The 13879-nt window shown below is 39.3% G+C and overlaps 1 protein-coding gene across 6 annotated transcripts in view; it reads left to right on the top strand.

Moving 5' to 3' along the window:
* The window catches only part of LOC140489230 (phosphatidylinositol 4-phosphate 5-kinase type-1 beta-like), a 160123-nt gene extending 149812 nt beyond the window's left edge, over nucleotides 1-10311 (top strand). For all 6 annotated transcript variants that reach the window (XM_072588565.1, XM_072588575.1, XM_072588547.1 and 3 more), the window contains one exon: nucleotides 9103-10311. In XM_072588565.1, coding sequence (XP_072444666.1) covers nucleotides 9103-9105 — 3 coding nt within the window. In that variant the 3' untranslated portion in view covers nucleotides 9106-10311. The remainder of the gene's footprint in view (nucleotides 1-9102) is intronic.
* Nucleotides 10312-13879: the final 3568 nt, after the last annotated feature.

Here is a 13879-nt window from a genome sequence, read left to right as displayed (position 1 = left end):
GTTTCTCCAAGTTCTTTATCTTCCATATTCGTCAAGTTAATCCTGACTCAAAATACTTGTTTAGTATCTCACCATCTGCGCTTCCACAAATAGACAGCCTTGTTAATTTTTAAGAGGCCCTATTCTCTCCCTAGTTACTCTTTAGCCCTGAAAGTGCATTTGTAGAATCTTTTTAGATTCTTCTTAATCTTATTTGTGAAAGCTACCTCATGTCCCTTTTTTTTGCCATCTTCATTTCCCTACAGTATAATCCAACTGCCCTTTTACTTCAAGGGAATCACTCAATCCCAGCTGTCTATAATTGCCATGTGTTTCCTTTTTCTTGAGCAGACCCTCAATTTCTGTAGTCATCCAGCATTCTGTACAACTACCAGCCTTTCCCTTCATGCTAATAGGAACATACTGACTCTGGACTCTCATTTTTGAAAGCCTTCCACTTGCCAGCCACCCCTTTGCCTGCAAATAGTCTCCCCCAATCAACTTTTGAAAGTTCTTGCCTAAACAGAAATTTAACAGAACTGCTCAAAATGTTGACCAATTTTGAGAGGCTAATGGGGGTAAACTGTTTCAACTGGTAGATGCCTCTGTAACTGGAAGACAAACCAAGGGGAAAATCGGAAATCTTTCTGCATGCTAAAATGGTATAAGCTCAAATAATAGAGTTTTTAAAAATTCACTCATGAGATGTGGGCATCACCGGGTGGCCAGCATTTAGTACGTGTTCTTAGTTGTCCTTGACATGGTGGTGATCTACCATTTTGTACCCCTATCATGGATGTGCTGTAGGTAGACCCACAATTCTGAGTTTGGCCCAACAGCAGTGAAGGAACAGCAATATACTTACAAGTCAGGATGGCAAGTGGTTTGGAGGGGAACTTGCAGGTAGTGGTGTTCCCACGTATCTGCTATCCTTATAGTCAAACAGGATGGAATCAGATCTTTCGGTCCAACCAGTCCACGCTGACTATGTTCCCAATTAACTAGTCCCACCTGCCTGTACCTCCAAATCTTTCCTATTTATGTACGTATCCAAATGTCTTTTAAATGTTGTAACTGTACTTGCATTAACCATTTTTTCTGGCAATTCATTCCATACACACTACTCTCTGTTTAAAACGGTTGTCTTTCATATCCTTTTTACATCTGTCCTTTTGGTTAGAAGAGATGCTGGGTTTGGGAGATGCTGTCTAAGGATATTTGGTAAATTTCTACAGCACATCTTGTAGATAGCGCCACAGCTGCTATTGAGCATCAGTGTTGGAGGGAGTGGATGTTTGTGGATGTGGTGCCATTCAAGTGGGTTACTTTGTCCTGGATAGTGTCAAGCATCTTAAATGTGGTTGGAGCTGCATCAATCCAGGCAAGTGGAGACTGCTCCATCCCAGTCCTGACTTGTGCCTTGTTGATGATGGACAGGCTTTGGGGAATCAGGAGGTCAGTATTCCTAGCCTGTGATGTGCTCATATAGCCACTGTGTTTATGTAGTGAGTCCAGTTGAGTTTTTGGGGTCACTGATAACCCATTGATAGTGGTGGATCATGGGGGATTCAGTGATGGTAACACCATTGAATGTGAAGGGTGGCAGCTAGATTCTCTTATTGGGGATGGTCATTGCCTTACATTTTTGTGGCGTGAATGTTACTTGCAACTTCTCAGCCCAAGCCTGAGAACTATCCAGATCTTGTTGCATTTGAACATAGACTGCTTCAGTATCTGAGGAGTTGCAGATGGTTCTGAACATTGTGCAAACAGCCATGAATATGTCTTAGCTACCATTACCAAGAGGCTATCAGTAAAAGAACATAACAGCTTATTTTCAGAAAAGAAGCATGTAATTTATTACACTATAGGAAAATTATTTGGAATGATATTGCAAAAACAGTAAAATTCATTTATCCCAGTAATGTCTGCACAAATACTCAAACCACATTGAAGATTCACCTCAATCTCAGCAGGAAAGCTCCTTGCTCAGCCAATAACTCTAATTGGTTTCCTGCTTCACTTCTATTCTCTCTCCCACCACCTCCACACCCCCCCCCAGCGTTTTCTATTATGTTACCGTTTTACAGAGTTGCAATGGCCTAGCAGTATTATCACTAGACTATTAATCTAGAATCTGAGGTAATGTTCTGGGGGCCTTGGTTTAAATCCAGCCATGGTTGATGGTGGAATTTGAATTCAAATAAAAATCTACAAAAAAATGATGATCATGAAACCATTGCTGATAGTTGGGTTGTGGATGTGGTGCCATTCAAGTGGGTTACTTTGTCCTGGATAGTGTCAAGCATCTTAAATGTGGTTGGAGCTGCATCAATCCAGGCAAGTGGAGACTGCTCTAGTTCATTAATGTACTTTAGGGAAGGAAATTTACTACCTTTACCTGGTCTGGCCTAGATTTACAGCAATGTGGTTGCCTCTTACCTGTCCTCTGAGCAATTAGGCACAGGCAATAAACGCAGGCCCAGCCAGTGATGCCCACATCCCCAGAATGAATTTTGTTTTGTTCTCTGACCATTTTTTGCACTGGTTACTTAGTTTGGTATGACCTCTAATCTATTTATTCAGTTTATTCAAATCTCTCATACATGTCATTGTTACCAGATCCCTCCCCACCTTACTTGTTTAAACTAGTTAGTAAGAGAATGACAATTCCATTTGGTATAAGAATTGATATGCAATAAGTTAATTACTTTGGTAATTTTTTTAAATGTGTGTACATTATGTGGAATCATACCTCTGGCTAGATGCAATACAAACTGGCTTTGAGTCCATTTCGTGAGGTACTTTTGCTGATGGCTATTTATCTGGTGTGAGCTGCCAGAGAGTTTGCTGTCTAAATCTGTTGTATGACATTTGGATTTGTGCTGCAGCAAGGTTAGATCTTTTTACACGCTGACACAATCAGGTGCCCAGTGGAGCTTCCAACATGAAACAAGGATCAGTGCTCACAGTGGCTGTTCTCTGGAGATTATAATTTTGAGAAACCTAACTTCTTTTAAATGTGCTGTGGTACAGTGGTTGGGCAATTGGATTTATGGGCGAAAGTTATAGGCTTGCATGTAGCTGTAAAGTCACTTCTTTATTGAGTGTCGGGATAGCATTCCAGTGTTGTGCTGCAGGGATTGTATGGTGAAAATTAGCATGGTTTAAAATATTGAAATCTACCTGGTATTTCGGATACTACTGTCATAAAATATTGGCAGGGAAGTGTTGATCCTCCTTTATTATAGAAGATAAAGTAATTTGCATGTCTGTTGATCTTCCATGATTTCAGGGTATCCCATATACCTCTCCACCATCATGCTGCTTAGTGATGTTAGAAACATGGCAATAACTTTGTACAAAGCAAGATTTTGCAAACAGCAATTCTTGCCTCAATCGTCTTAAGTGATTTTAGGAATAAATATTAGCCAAGTCACTGGGAAGGTGGACCCTGCTGTTCTTTGAAATGGAGGTCAGTTCCACCTGAAAGGACGGTCGAGCTTAGTTTTGTGTCTGATCTGAAAGATGGCACCTTCAACAGTTGAGCATTCCTTCACTCCTGCACTCTTTTGGAATACTAAGTGCAATTCTGGTCTTCCTGCAATAGGAAGAATGTTACAAAACTTGAAAGGGTTCAGAAAAGATTTACAAAGATGTTGGCCATGTTGAAAGGTTTGAGTTATAGGGAGAGGCTGAATAGACCAGGCCTATTTTCCCTGAAGTGTCGGAGGCTAAGGGGTGAACTTAAACATTTATAAAATCATGAAGGGCATAGATAGATTGAATGGCTAAGGTCTTTTCTCCAGGGTAGCAGGGTCCAAAACTGGAGGGCATAGGTTTAGAGTAAAAGGGGAAAGATTTAAAAAGGAGCTAATGGGCAAATTTTTCACACAGAAGGTCTTGTGTGTATGGAGTGAGCAGCCAGAGGAAGTGGTGGAAACTGGTACAATTACAACATTTAAAAGGCATCTGGATATATACTTGAATAGGAAGCATTTAGAGAGATATGGGTCAAGTGCTGGCAAATGGGACTAGATTAACTTTGGATGTCTGATTGGTGTGGAGAAAGTGAGGACTGGAGATCAGAGCTGCAAATGTGTTGCTGGAAAAGCGCAGCAGGTCAGGCAGCATCCAAGGAACAGGAGAATCGATGTTTCAGGCATAAGCCCTTCCTCGGGTTATGCCCGAGGAATAACCCCTCGATTCTCCTGTTCCCTGGATGCTGCCTGACCTGCTGTGCTTTTCCAGCAACACATTTTCAGTTCGTATCTGATTGGTGTGGACAAGTTGAACCGAAGTCTGTTTCCATGCTGTATATTTCTATGACTCTAAATGTCGTCCTGGATTCTGTCTTTAAGTCTCTTTCAAGTGAGACTCAAGTGGCCTGCTGTAGATATTCTAAAAGCACTACTTCTACATTACTAACCTTTTGTGTTCATACTTGCAGAGATATGATACAAGAAAAATATAGAATGAAATTTATCATTGTGCAGCTGCTGTTTGAAGGCAGTAAATTAAAATTCCAACCAATGACAATCATAAGAATAAAGACTGAAAATGGCCTTTGTCACATGTATATGTTGCAACATGAAATGCTATAAAGTTTTGGGTTTAGATATCATGAGTCTGAGTATGTTCATAAATTGAATGCTTTTGCGTGAAAAGCTAAAACCAAGGACTCTATTAGGAACCTGAGTAGGAGAGTTTAAAGTGTGATGGGAAAAATTTATTGACATTTGTTGAATCTGGAGGATTCATGAATTATTGAGTCTTCCTTTCAAAGATGTAATGAGTCACCGTCAACTAACTTTTGTTCTCTTTACTCACAAGCTGAAAAGGCAGCTATCTTTGGAGATTATTTAATAATTCAATAATACTAGGGAGTTCATATATCTTGTGTGCGCTTAATATTTCCTAGACAATAAAGATGAAAAGCTTTTGAAGAGTCATGCTGGCCTCAAAACACTAACTCTTCCCCTCTGTGTTGCCAGACCTACTGAGTCTCTCCAGCATTGTGTTTGTTTAAGATGAGTTATTTGGAATGGCTGACACATAATTCTCTTAATGCAATAGCTGAAACTATAGACCATTGCCGTAAACTGTCTTAAGTTACCTTTGATACTGGTGCATTTGACTAAAGTCCCTATGTAAGAGCAAATTACATTTAGAGCCATATTTCTTTTGATAGTCATCACAATATTGTTTTTGTTATGCAGTGGAAAATACTAGCATGATATACCATCTTAAAGGTTTTTCCTTCCCTATAAAAATTTGTTGGTCATAAAACTTTTTTTTAGTAAGCATAACGATGTATTTTTTAAAAACTGTATTTGTATTTCAATTAATAACTTAATATCAGTGCTTAGGAGATGTGTGGCTTGGAATTAGCTAATGAGTTTGGAAATCTGATAAAGCAGAATTTCTACAAAAAAAAGGCAAATCCCAACCTTTGCAAGTTATGTAATGCAACATGTGATGAAGCATGAAGTGGTTTGTCACAGTTATTCTAAGAATAATCTGGTTAGATTGCAAGTGACAAATTTCTGTAAGAGGGTCAGCTGAGGATGCAGAGATGATTCAGTGCAATTTGGACAAGCTGAGTGGGCAGATGCATGCCAGTTACAATATATATAATTTGGATAAATGAAGTTATCTACTTTCGTAGCAAGAAAAGGAACACCAATTATTATCCAAATGGCTATAATGTGAAAGGGGAGAATGTGCAACAAGACCTGGGTGTTCTTGTACGCCAATCGCTAAAGTTAAGCATGCAAGTGCAGCAAGTGATACATCAGCCTTCATTTGATTTGTGATTTTGATTTATTTATTGTTTAATGTGTCTAAGTACAGTGAAACGCTTTTGTTCACAAGCAGTACAGGCAGATCATAATAAGCAACAAGGACACCTATCACAGGGTGAAAAAAATTTAGAGGCATACATGATTTGGAGGTGCTGGTGTTGGACTGGGATGTACAAAGTTAAAAATCACACAACACCAGGTCATAGTCTAACAGGTTTATTTGGAAGCACTAGCTTTCGGAATGCTGCTCCTTCATCAGGTGGTTGTGGAGTATTCGGTGTCTTATAATCTTATACTCCACAGCCACCTGATGGAGGAGCAGCACTCTGAAAGCCAGTCCTTCCAAATAAACCTGTTGGACTATAATCTGATGTTGTGATTTTCTTTTTAACTAGAGGCATACAGGTTACGTCACATAGGGCGTGTGCTAGGCAACATTATCAAGATCGTCATTATTTGAAGTTAGAGAGTCAATTCATCAGTCTAATAACGGCTGGCAAGAACCTGTTCCTTATCCTGTGTGTGTGTGTGTGTGTGTGTGTGTTCAAACTTAGAGGATTGGAGTACAGGAGCAGGGACATCTTGCTACAATTGTACAGGGCTTTGGTTAGACTACCCCTGGAATATTGTGGGCAGCCTTGGACTCTTTACCTGAGGAAGAATGCTGTTGTTATAGAGTGTAACAAAGGTTTACCAGGCTGATTCCTGGTTTGGCGAGTCTCTCATTTGAGAGGTTGAATCAGTTCACATTATATTCACTGGAGTTCAAAAGAATGAGAGGGTTCTCCTAAAAACAGATCAAAGTCTAACAGGACGAGACCAGATAGATACAGGAAGGATGTTCCCGATGGTGGCAGAGTTCAGAACAAGGGGTCACAGTCTCAGATTATGGGATAAACCATTTAGGACGAAGATGAGAAAATCTTTCAGCTAGAGTATAATCAGCCTGTGAAATTCGCAACTTCGCTACCACACAAGCAGTCGAGGCCAAAACACACTATGATTTCAAGGAGGAGTTGAATATAACACTTAGGGCTAAATGGATCAAAGGAGTGGGAGGGGGGAGGTGGTTGGGGAAGTAGGAACAGGCTAGTTGGTCATAGTGGCAAAGCAGGCTTGAAGGGCTGAATGGTCTACTCTTGCTTCTATTTCCTAAGTTTCTAGGACAGACAGTTGCAACATATTCTAGCACCAACATAAAACATATTAACAGCAGGATACCCCCAGTCCAGATTTCCTTATCTCAAATGCATTCCTTTTTGGAAGTACCTGAGCAAAAGCCAAGCACCTTGGAAGGAAGGAAGCAACAGTCTTCTGTTACATTGACCTATCAACCTAGCAATTAAATCTCAATGAAAATGGCAGAGTCGAGCCCAGATTGGTTCAAGGAATGAGAGATTTTGGAAATGTTAGATTGGAGAAATGGGTTTATTCTCCTTGGGGGAAAAAAAAATCAGAGGAGATTTTATAGAGGTCATGACAAATTTAGATTTAGCTGGTAGTTCAAAGATTAGAAGACACAGCTCAAAGGCTCTTGGCAAAAGTTGCAGGGAGTATAGTAGGAAGAATACTTTTGCTCAGCAAGTGGCAATATTCTGGAACTTTGTACTTCACAAAAATGGTGAAAGTTAAGGTAATGATTTTTTTAGAACAAAACTGGATAATGAAATAAATGTGCAGGGCTACAGGTACAAAGCAGGAGAATAGGATTGACTGGTTTGCTTGAAAGTGAGTCACTGTTGGATCAATGGGCAGAATGGCATCCTTCTGTGCAGAAATTACTTTATGACCCAACAGATGAAGCCCCTCTCTCAAATATCATAGTTCAAAGATGGTGGAGTGTGTTTTTTTTTCAAGATGGCAACAATTATTCCCCACCCTCCAACCCAAAAGGACTGCAAAAGTTCTTGGTATTCATCACAGTGTTATACAGTGGTACGTTTTGGAAAAAACATGAATTGAACGTTAACACAGTTTGATATTGGCAAAGGAGATTGTTAGATTAGATTTGGGTCCTTCCAGAATTGCTGCATTTCAACAATATTCTATACAAAGCTCACTTATTGAATTGAAGAACATGATGTTTCATCTGTTCAGCTTTTGATCTTTACTTTGAAACCATTACTACTTCAGAAAAAGAATCAGTATGTAGATTGAGATTCAAACCAGAAAGCCTAAACAAAATCTAAATAGTCTTATTGGCATTATGCAGTAACTGTGTTCTGTTATGATTAGATTACTTAGTGTGGAAACAGGCCCTTCGGCCCAACAAGTCCACACCAACCCTCCATAGAGCAACCCACCCAGACCCATTCCCCTACATTTACCCCTTCATCTAACATTACGGGCAATTTAGCATGGCCAATTCACCTAACCTGCACATGTTTAGACTGTGGGAGGAAACTGGAGCACCCCGGAGAAAACCCACACAGACACTGGAAGAATGGGATTTGAACCCGGGTCTCTGGCGCTGTGAGGCAGCAGTTCTAACCACTGTGCTGCCCACGGTGTTAAGTAATTTTCCACTGATATTGAATGCTTCTCCTAGTGAAAGAACTGTAAGCTGTTTCTGGTCTCTACAAACCATGTATTAGCTAGGGAGTCATTAAACTTACTCCGCTGGCAGAAAACTGTGGCTCAGTGGTTAGCACTGCTGCCTCACAGCACCAGTGTCCCAGGTTCGATTCCAGCCTCTGGCAACTGTCTGTGTGGAGTTTGCACATTCTCCCTGTGGCTGTGCGGGTTTCCTCCGGGTGCCCCGGTTTCTTCCCACAGTCCAAAGATGTGCAGTCCAGGTAAATTGGCCATGCTAAGTTGCCCATACTGAAGGGTGCATTAGTCAGAGGGAAATGGGTCTGACTGGGTTTCTCTTCAAGGGTTGGTGTGGACTGGTTGGGCAGAAGGGCCTGTTTCCACACTGTAGGGAACCTAATCTAATCTAGATAAAAGAAGTGTGATTTACGTTGATGATAGGAAGAGTGGCACATTTACAGTGGACTTTCCAGCTAGCTGTAACCTCACCTCAAACACTGCCCACTGAATTTGAGATGTGTTCCAAAAATAAGATCTAAAAATGTGTGAACTTTTAACTTCCAGACAAATCTAACTTGTCAAATCTGACGTGTAATAAATGTCTATATTCACATGGATATTTCACAAATATCGCTGTTATTTTGTCATTGCTTGCTCAAGGGATCTGCAAAGTATATTCATGAAATTATTTATTTTTAGGGCACTAAAATGTCATTTTTAAACAAAGTAGCGTTGCAGTATTACTATCTTTTTAATGCAGCTACTTTTGTCTTGTTTTTTAATCTAGTAAACCGCATGAAGGATTAATTCAACGTTTGGCAGGAGAAGAGGAATATAAATCCAAGATGCCCATTCTTTCACTTGGAAAAGAAGGATACTTTGTACTTTCCGACTCATGAAGAATTCCGATGGAAATCCTGTTTAGTAAACAGGATTGCATGACCTCTGGCACATGCCATAGACTTTTGTGAACTGACATTAAATGGCACAGGATTCACAAGGAACATTTCATACCTAAGCATTAAGTCTGTATTGCTGCTATATGGATGCAGTTTTATTCCCCATTTTTGTGATTCCACCTGACCAACTGAAGAGAGTTCGTCATTTCTACTGGTTCTGAACTTCTACCAGATTTATATTTTGTTACTTCAATAGTTTTGATTGCATACATTTCAGTGTCTGGCAGTTCAAAAAAAAGGTTTTTCTCAGATGCCAAAAACACTTATGCCTGAAGCGTAATTGTTAACTCTTCTATTTTGCTAAATTTCCTAAGAAGCAGTCTTTTAATCAGCCTCTGGATAAAATTGTCTACTTTGTACTTGCATTGAATTGCAATGTTTGCACATGACTACATTAAGTTACTCTAGAATCCCTAGTTTTGCTTACCTGTCAGTTTGAAACAGAAAAAAATGTTTACAGAAATGTGTGTACTTCATCTCAATATCTATTTTAAAAAAAAATGACAAAAGGTCTATTTTAATGAAGTCTTTTGGGGTCGTCTTAAAAGTCTCTGTAAATAAATATCTTTAAAATTGTGAAGGAGTTTGCTTGAGAGATGCTTCCTATAACTTAATGTCCACTTAAAGAAGTATTGTATAGAATTATTTGACAAAATTATCTTCCAAGGTGTATAGTATAAACACTTGAATGGCCTGCTAAAATTTTTGCTGCATATTATATCCGTAGGTGGTATAGGACTTAAGTTTTGCTGCCGTTCTGAAGTAGAATCATATGTTTAAAAAACTTGTATCAGATTATTTAAATGTTACACATTATTGAACCTTTATGTTTATTTAAATTATGTCTTGCTGTAACTTCTCTAGAAGGAAACAACTTATGAGAAGGGGATGTGTTTGACATCCCCTGGTGGACATTGTTTAGCACTACAGCATCTGAGCAAACTGAATTTCGGTTTTGTCGATCAGGTCTGAACCAAATAAAAAGCACTTGGAAAGAAATGACCAGCAAAGAATTAATAAAAGCAAGTTGAACTTAATTCTAGAAAATTATTGGCTGATTTTCAACTTGTGGTGTACATTTTATTGATGTGGTATCAATTTGGCATCTCCTTTTAACCCACTTTTTCAAAATTCATTTCAGGGGATGCAGGGTATCACCGGCAGGGCCAGTGTTTATTGCTCCTCTCCAGTTATTCTTGAAAAGGTGGTGAAGAGCCACTATCCTGAACTGCTGCAGAACATTTGATGTAGTAGATCCACAGCATTTTCAGGGAAGCGATTTCTGGATTGTGACCCAGCGACACCGAAGGAACAGCTATTTATTTCTGGCTCAGGATAGCATGCAAATTGAAAGAGAACTTGCAGGCGGTGGTGTTTCCATGTATCTGGTGATCGATCTTTCTAGATGGTGGTTGCTGTGAATTTAGATGCTGTTGTTTAAGGAGTCTTGCTGCCACTGAGCTTAGGTGATGAGGGATTGAATGCCTGTTTTATCCTGGATGATTTTGAGCTTCTTGTGTTGTTATCGGAGCTGCGCTCATCCAGGCAAGTGAAGAATATTCCATCACACTCCTGCCTTGTGTCAGGCAGATGATGAACAGACTTTGGGAAGTTAAAAAGTGAGGAATTTGCTGTAGGATTTCTAGCCTCTGAGTGTTATTGTAGCTATGTTATTTATTTGGCTACTCCAGTTCACTGTTGAATCATAATGTCTGAGAGCCTATACCCTACTCACTGCATCAAGAAGAATCTAGTACACTGGAGTTCACAGAGGCTTGGTTGATGAATGCCCTCTGACCTTGTGCTTATGTAAAATAAGGCATGGCAAAGTAGGGTCAAAAAAGATCAAATCCTATTTGGTCATTATTGTCCCCATTTAAGATCTCCATTTGTAATAGTTTCTTTTTTTACAATTGTTCCTCAATTAATTTGATTCTCACTTTATAATTGTTTTTGGGCCAGTTGAATAGGTTACTATAGCAGCTCTACACTGCCCCAGATCCCAAAATTAACCTGTTTGTGTTAACATATTGAATGTGAAAATGTTTCCTCTTGACAGAATTTATGACAAGAGGTCACTAATCAAAATTAAGCAGTCACCCATTTAGGACAGTGTTGAAACATTTTTTTTCTGAGCACTGTAAGACTTTGAAAATCTCTGTCTTTAGAAATATTCAGAATCTCAGTTTCCATATATCCTTGGGTTAGCAAAGTGGGCGATGGGTTATCAGAGTAGATAGGAATATGTCTTTGAGGTTACAATCAGATTTGGAATGATTGTAAAATCATAGAACAAGCTTAAGAGGCTACTCTTGCTTCTAACTCGTAGTTTTATGTATGCTGGTTGATGCTTGAATGCTAAGATAATTAATGAGCTTAGCATGGTTTTGATAACCCATCACAATGTACAAATGCATCCACCACTGCAGTTGAGGTTGGAGAACTTTCACCTTTGTATTCACCTGTGAATACAAAGCATAAAAAGGAAGCAAGAGACTTGTTGACAATAAATTGGCTATGAATTCCTCAGAATATCCATAGTACCTCTGCATGTAGTCAGTGATGCTGAAACTCCTGTGGCTCCTTGCCTTCCAGATACTATTTTAAATATATAAGTCTTAATCATAGAATCCCTTCATTAGGCCCATTCAGTCCACATTGACTCTTCAAAGAATATCCCACCCAAACCTACCCCTACCCCCACTCCATCACTGTAACCCTGCATTTCCCTTTACTAATTTGCTTAGCCTGCACATCCCAGGACAAATGTGCAATTAAGCTGGCCAATCGACCTAACCTGCACGTCTTTGGACTATGGTAGAAAAACTGAGCACCTAGAACAAAGCCACGCAGCCAAGGAGAATATGCAAACTCCACAGAGTAGCGCATGACTGAAATTGAATCTGGGTCTCTGGCAATGAGAAGCACCAATGCTAACCATTGCACTACCCGTTTCTACGAGATATCTTGAGTATACTTGTTGGTGTATTGAGTGATGACACTGAAGCATGAGACATTGGAGGTGTTTTTCTTAAGATATGGGTTCTTCTGACAAGGCCAGCATTTACACTACATCTGCTTATGCTCCATATTCATCTCATCCCACCTCACCTTAACTTACCACCAACATATGCTTTTATTCCTTTCTCCTCCATGTATTTATCTAGCTTCCTGAATGTAGCTACACAATTCACATCAATTATAAGTCGTGGTAGTGAGTTCCACATTCTCACTACTCTGGGTAGACATGTTTCTTAATTCAAGATTAGAGTGGTGCTGGAAAATCTCATTCTTGAAGGGCTTTTGGCGAAAACGTCGATATTCCTGCTCCTCTGATGCTGCCTGACCTGTTGTGCATTTCCAGCACCACTCTAATCACCAGCATCTGCAGGATCAACTTCTGCCTATGTTTCTTAAGACAGCTTGTTTACTCTTTCCAGACAGTTACAAAAATCCTCAGTACTACCATTGTCTTTGTGAATTATATTTTAAAACCGTCCTTTCCAATGCCTTTATTTCCTTGTTTTAAGATGCAGCCTGGAAGTAAATGTGGTCTAATCCAATTTGTACACTAGTCTAACAAAGCTTCTCTATACGCCATTATTGTTCATCCTTGTTATTCTGTTACAACAATGCCTTGCTGGAGCACTTCAGATGCCAATTAAGTGTCAACTACTTTGATATAAGACTGAAGTCACCTGTACAGCAGGCAGATCTCCATCCCAATAAACAGGTTAGCCTTATGCCAACAAGTTTCATCCTCACTTTTACTGATATTAGCCTATCATTCCCAAATTTCTTTGAATCATATTTCAGACTTTAAGTGTGATGGGATCTGAACCCATGTTCTTTGGATTAAGGAACTGGGCCTCTGGATTATTTGTTCAGCAGCCTGGTTCTGAGCATCTCTGCAGCATTTTCTTTCAACCTGTGTTTTTGTTAAAACAAACACTACATGACATTTCAGAAATAAGCAGAAGAGCATTTGTACTAAATTCTTGGTACTCATCAGAACATGCCCACCCCCACAACAATCTAGATGGACTGTAGATTTTCAGGAATTAAACTTAAGATTCCTTATCAGGCTCCTCCAGTTGCAGGGCTAATCACCCTAAACTGAATTATCCTGATTGCAAGCATGGTTCCAGACTTGAGTTTGATCACTTGATAGGCGATCTCAAAAAAAAGTAAACCGATGATGTCCTTGTTTTAAATAGAATCTCTATCCTTTTCTTTAAGAAATTTAAGGACATACTCAACTGACTTTCAGGGATGCTTAGTGTCATAAATTATAAAACTGCCCCTAATGAAAACTGTGCGTTAGTTTGCAATTCATATAACATGCAAGCCATATTGTTGAAATGTTACTGATCTTCACTGTCTGATTAGTAATAAACTACAAATTCAAATATTTAAATTTAGAATTCAGATTATTTTCTGAAAAGTGTCCAATGCCTAGACTTTAAACCAAATTTCACTAATTCATTCTAAAACTTATATCTTTAACTAAGTCATCCTCCTTCAACACTTTTCCAAAAAGCAATGGCTAATCTGGCCCTGACTGTTAGTTTACAAGCTTCAAATATCACAACTTGGAAACTGGAG

Source organism: Chiloscyllium punctatum, chromosome 2, assembly GCF_047496795.1.
Source record: "Chiloscyllium punctatum isolate Juve2018m chromosome 2, sChiPun1.3, whole genome shotgun sequence".
Classification (NCBI taxonomy): Eukaryota; Metazoa; Chordata; class Chondrichthyes; order Orectolobiformes; family Hemiscylliidae; genus Chiloscyllium; species Chiloscyllium punctatum.
Note: the sequence above shows the minus strand (reverse complement) of the source record. Positions and strands in the feature narration are given on the sequence as shown.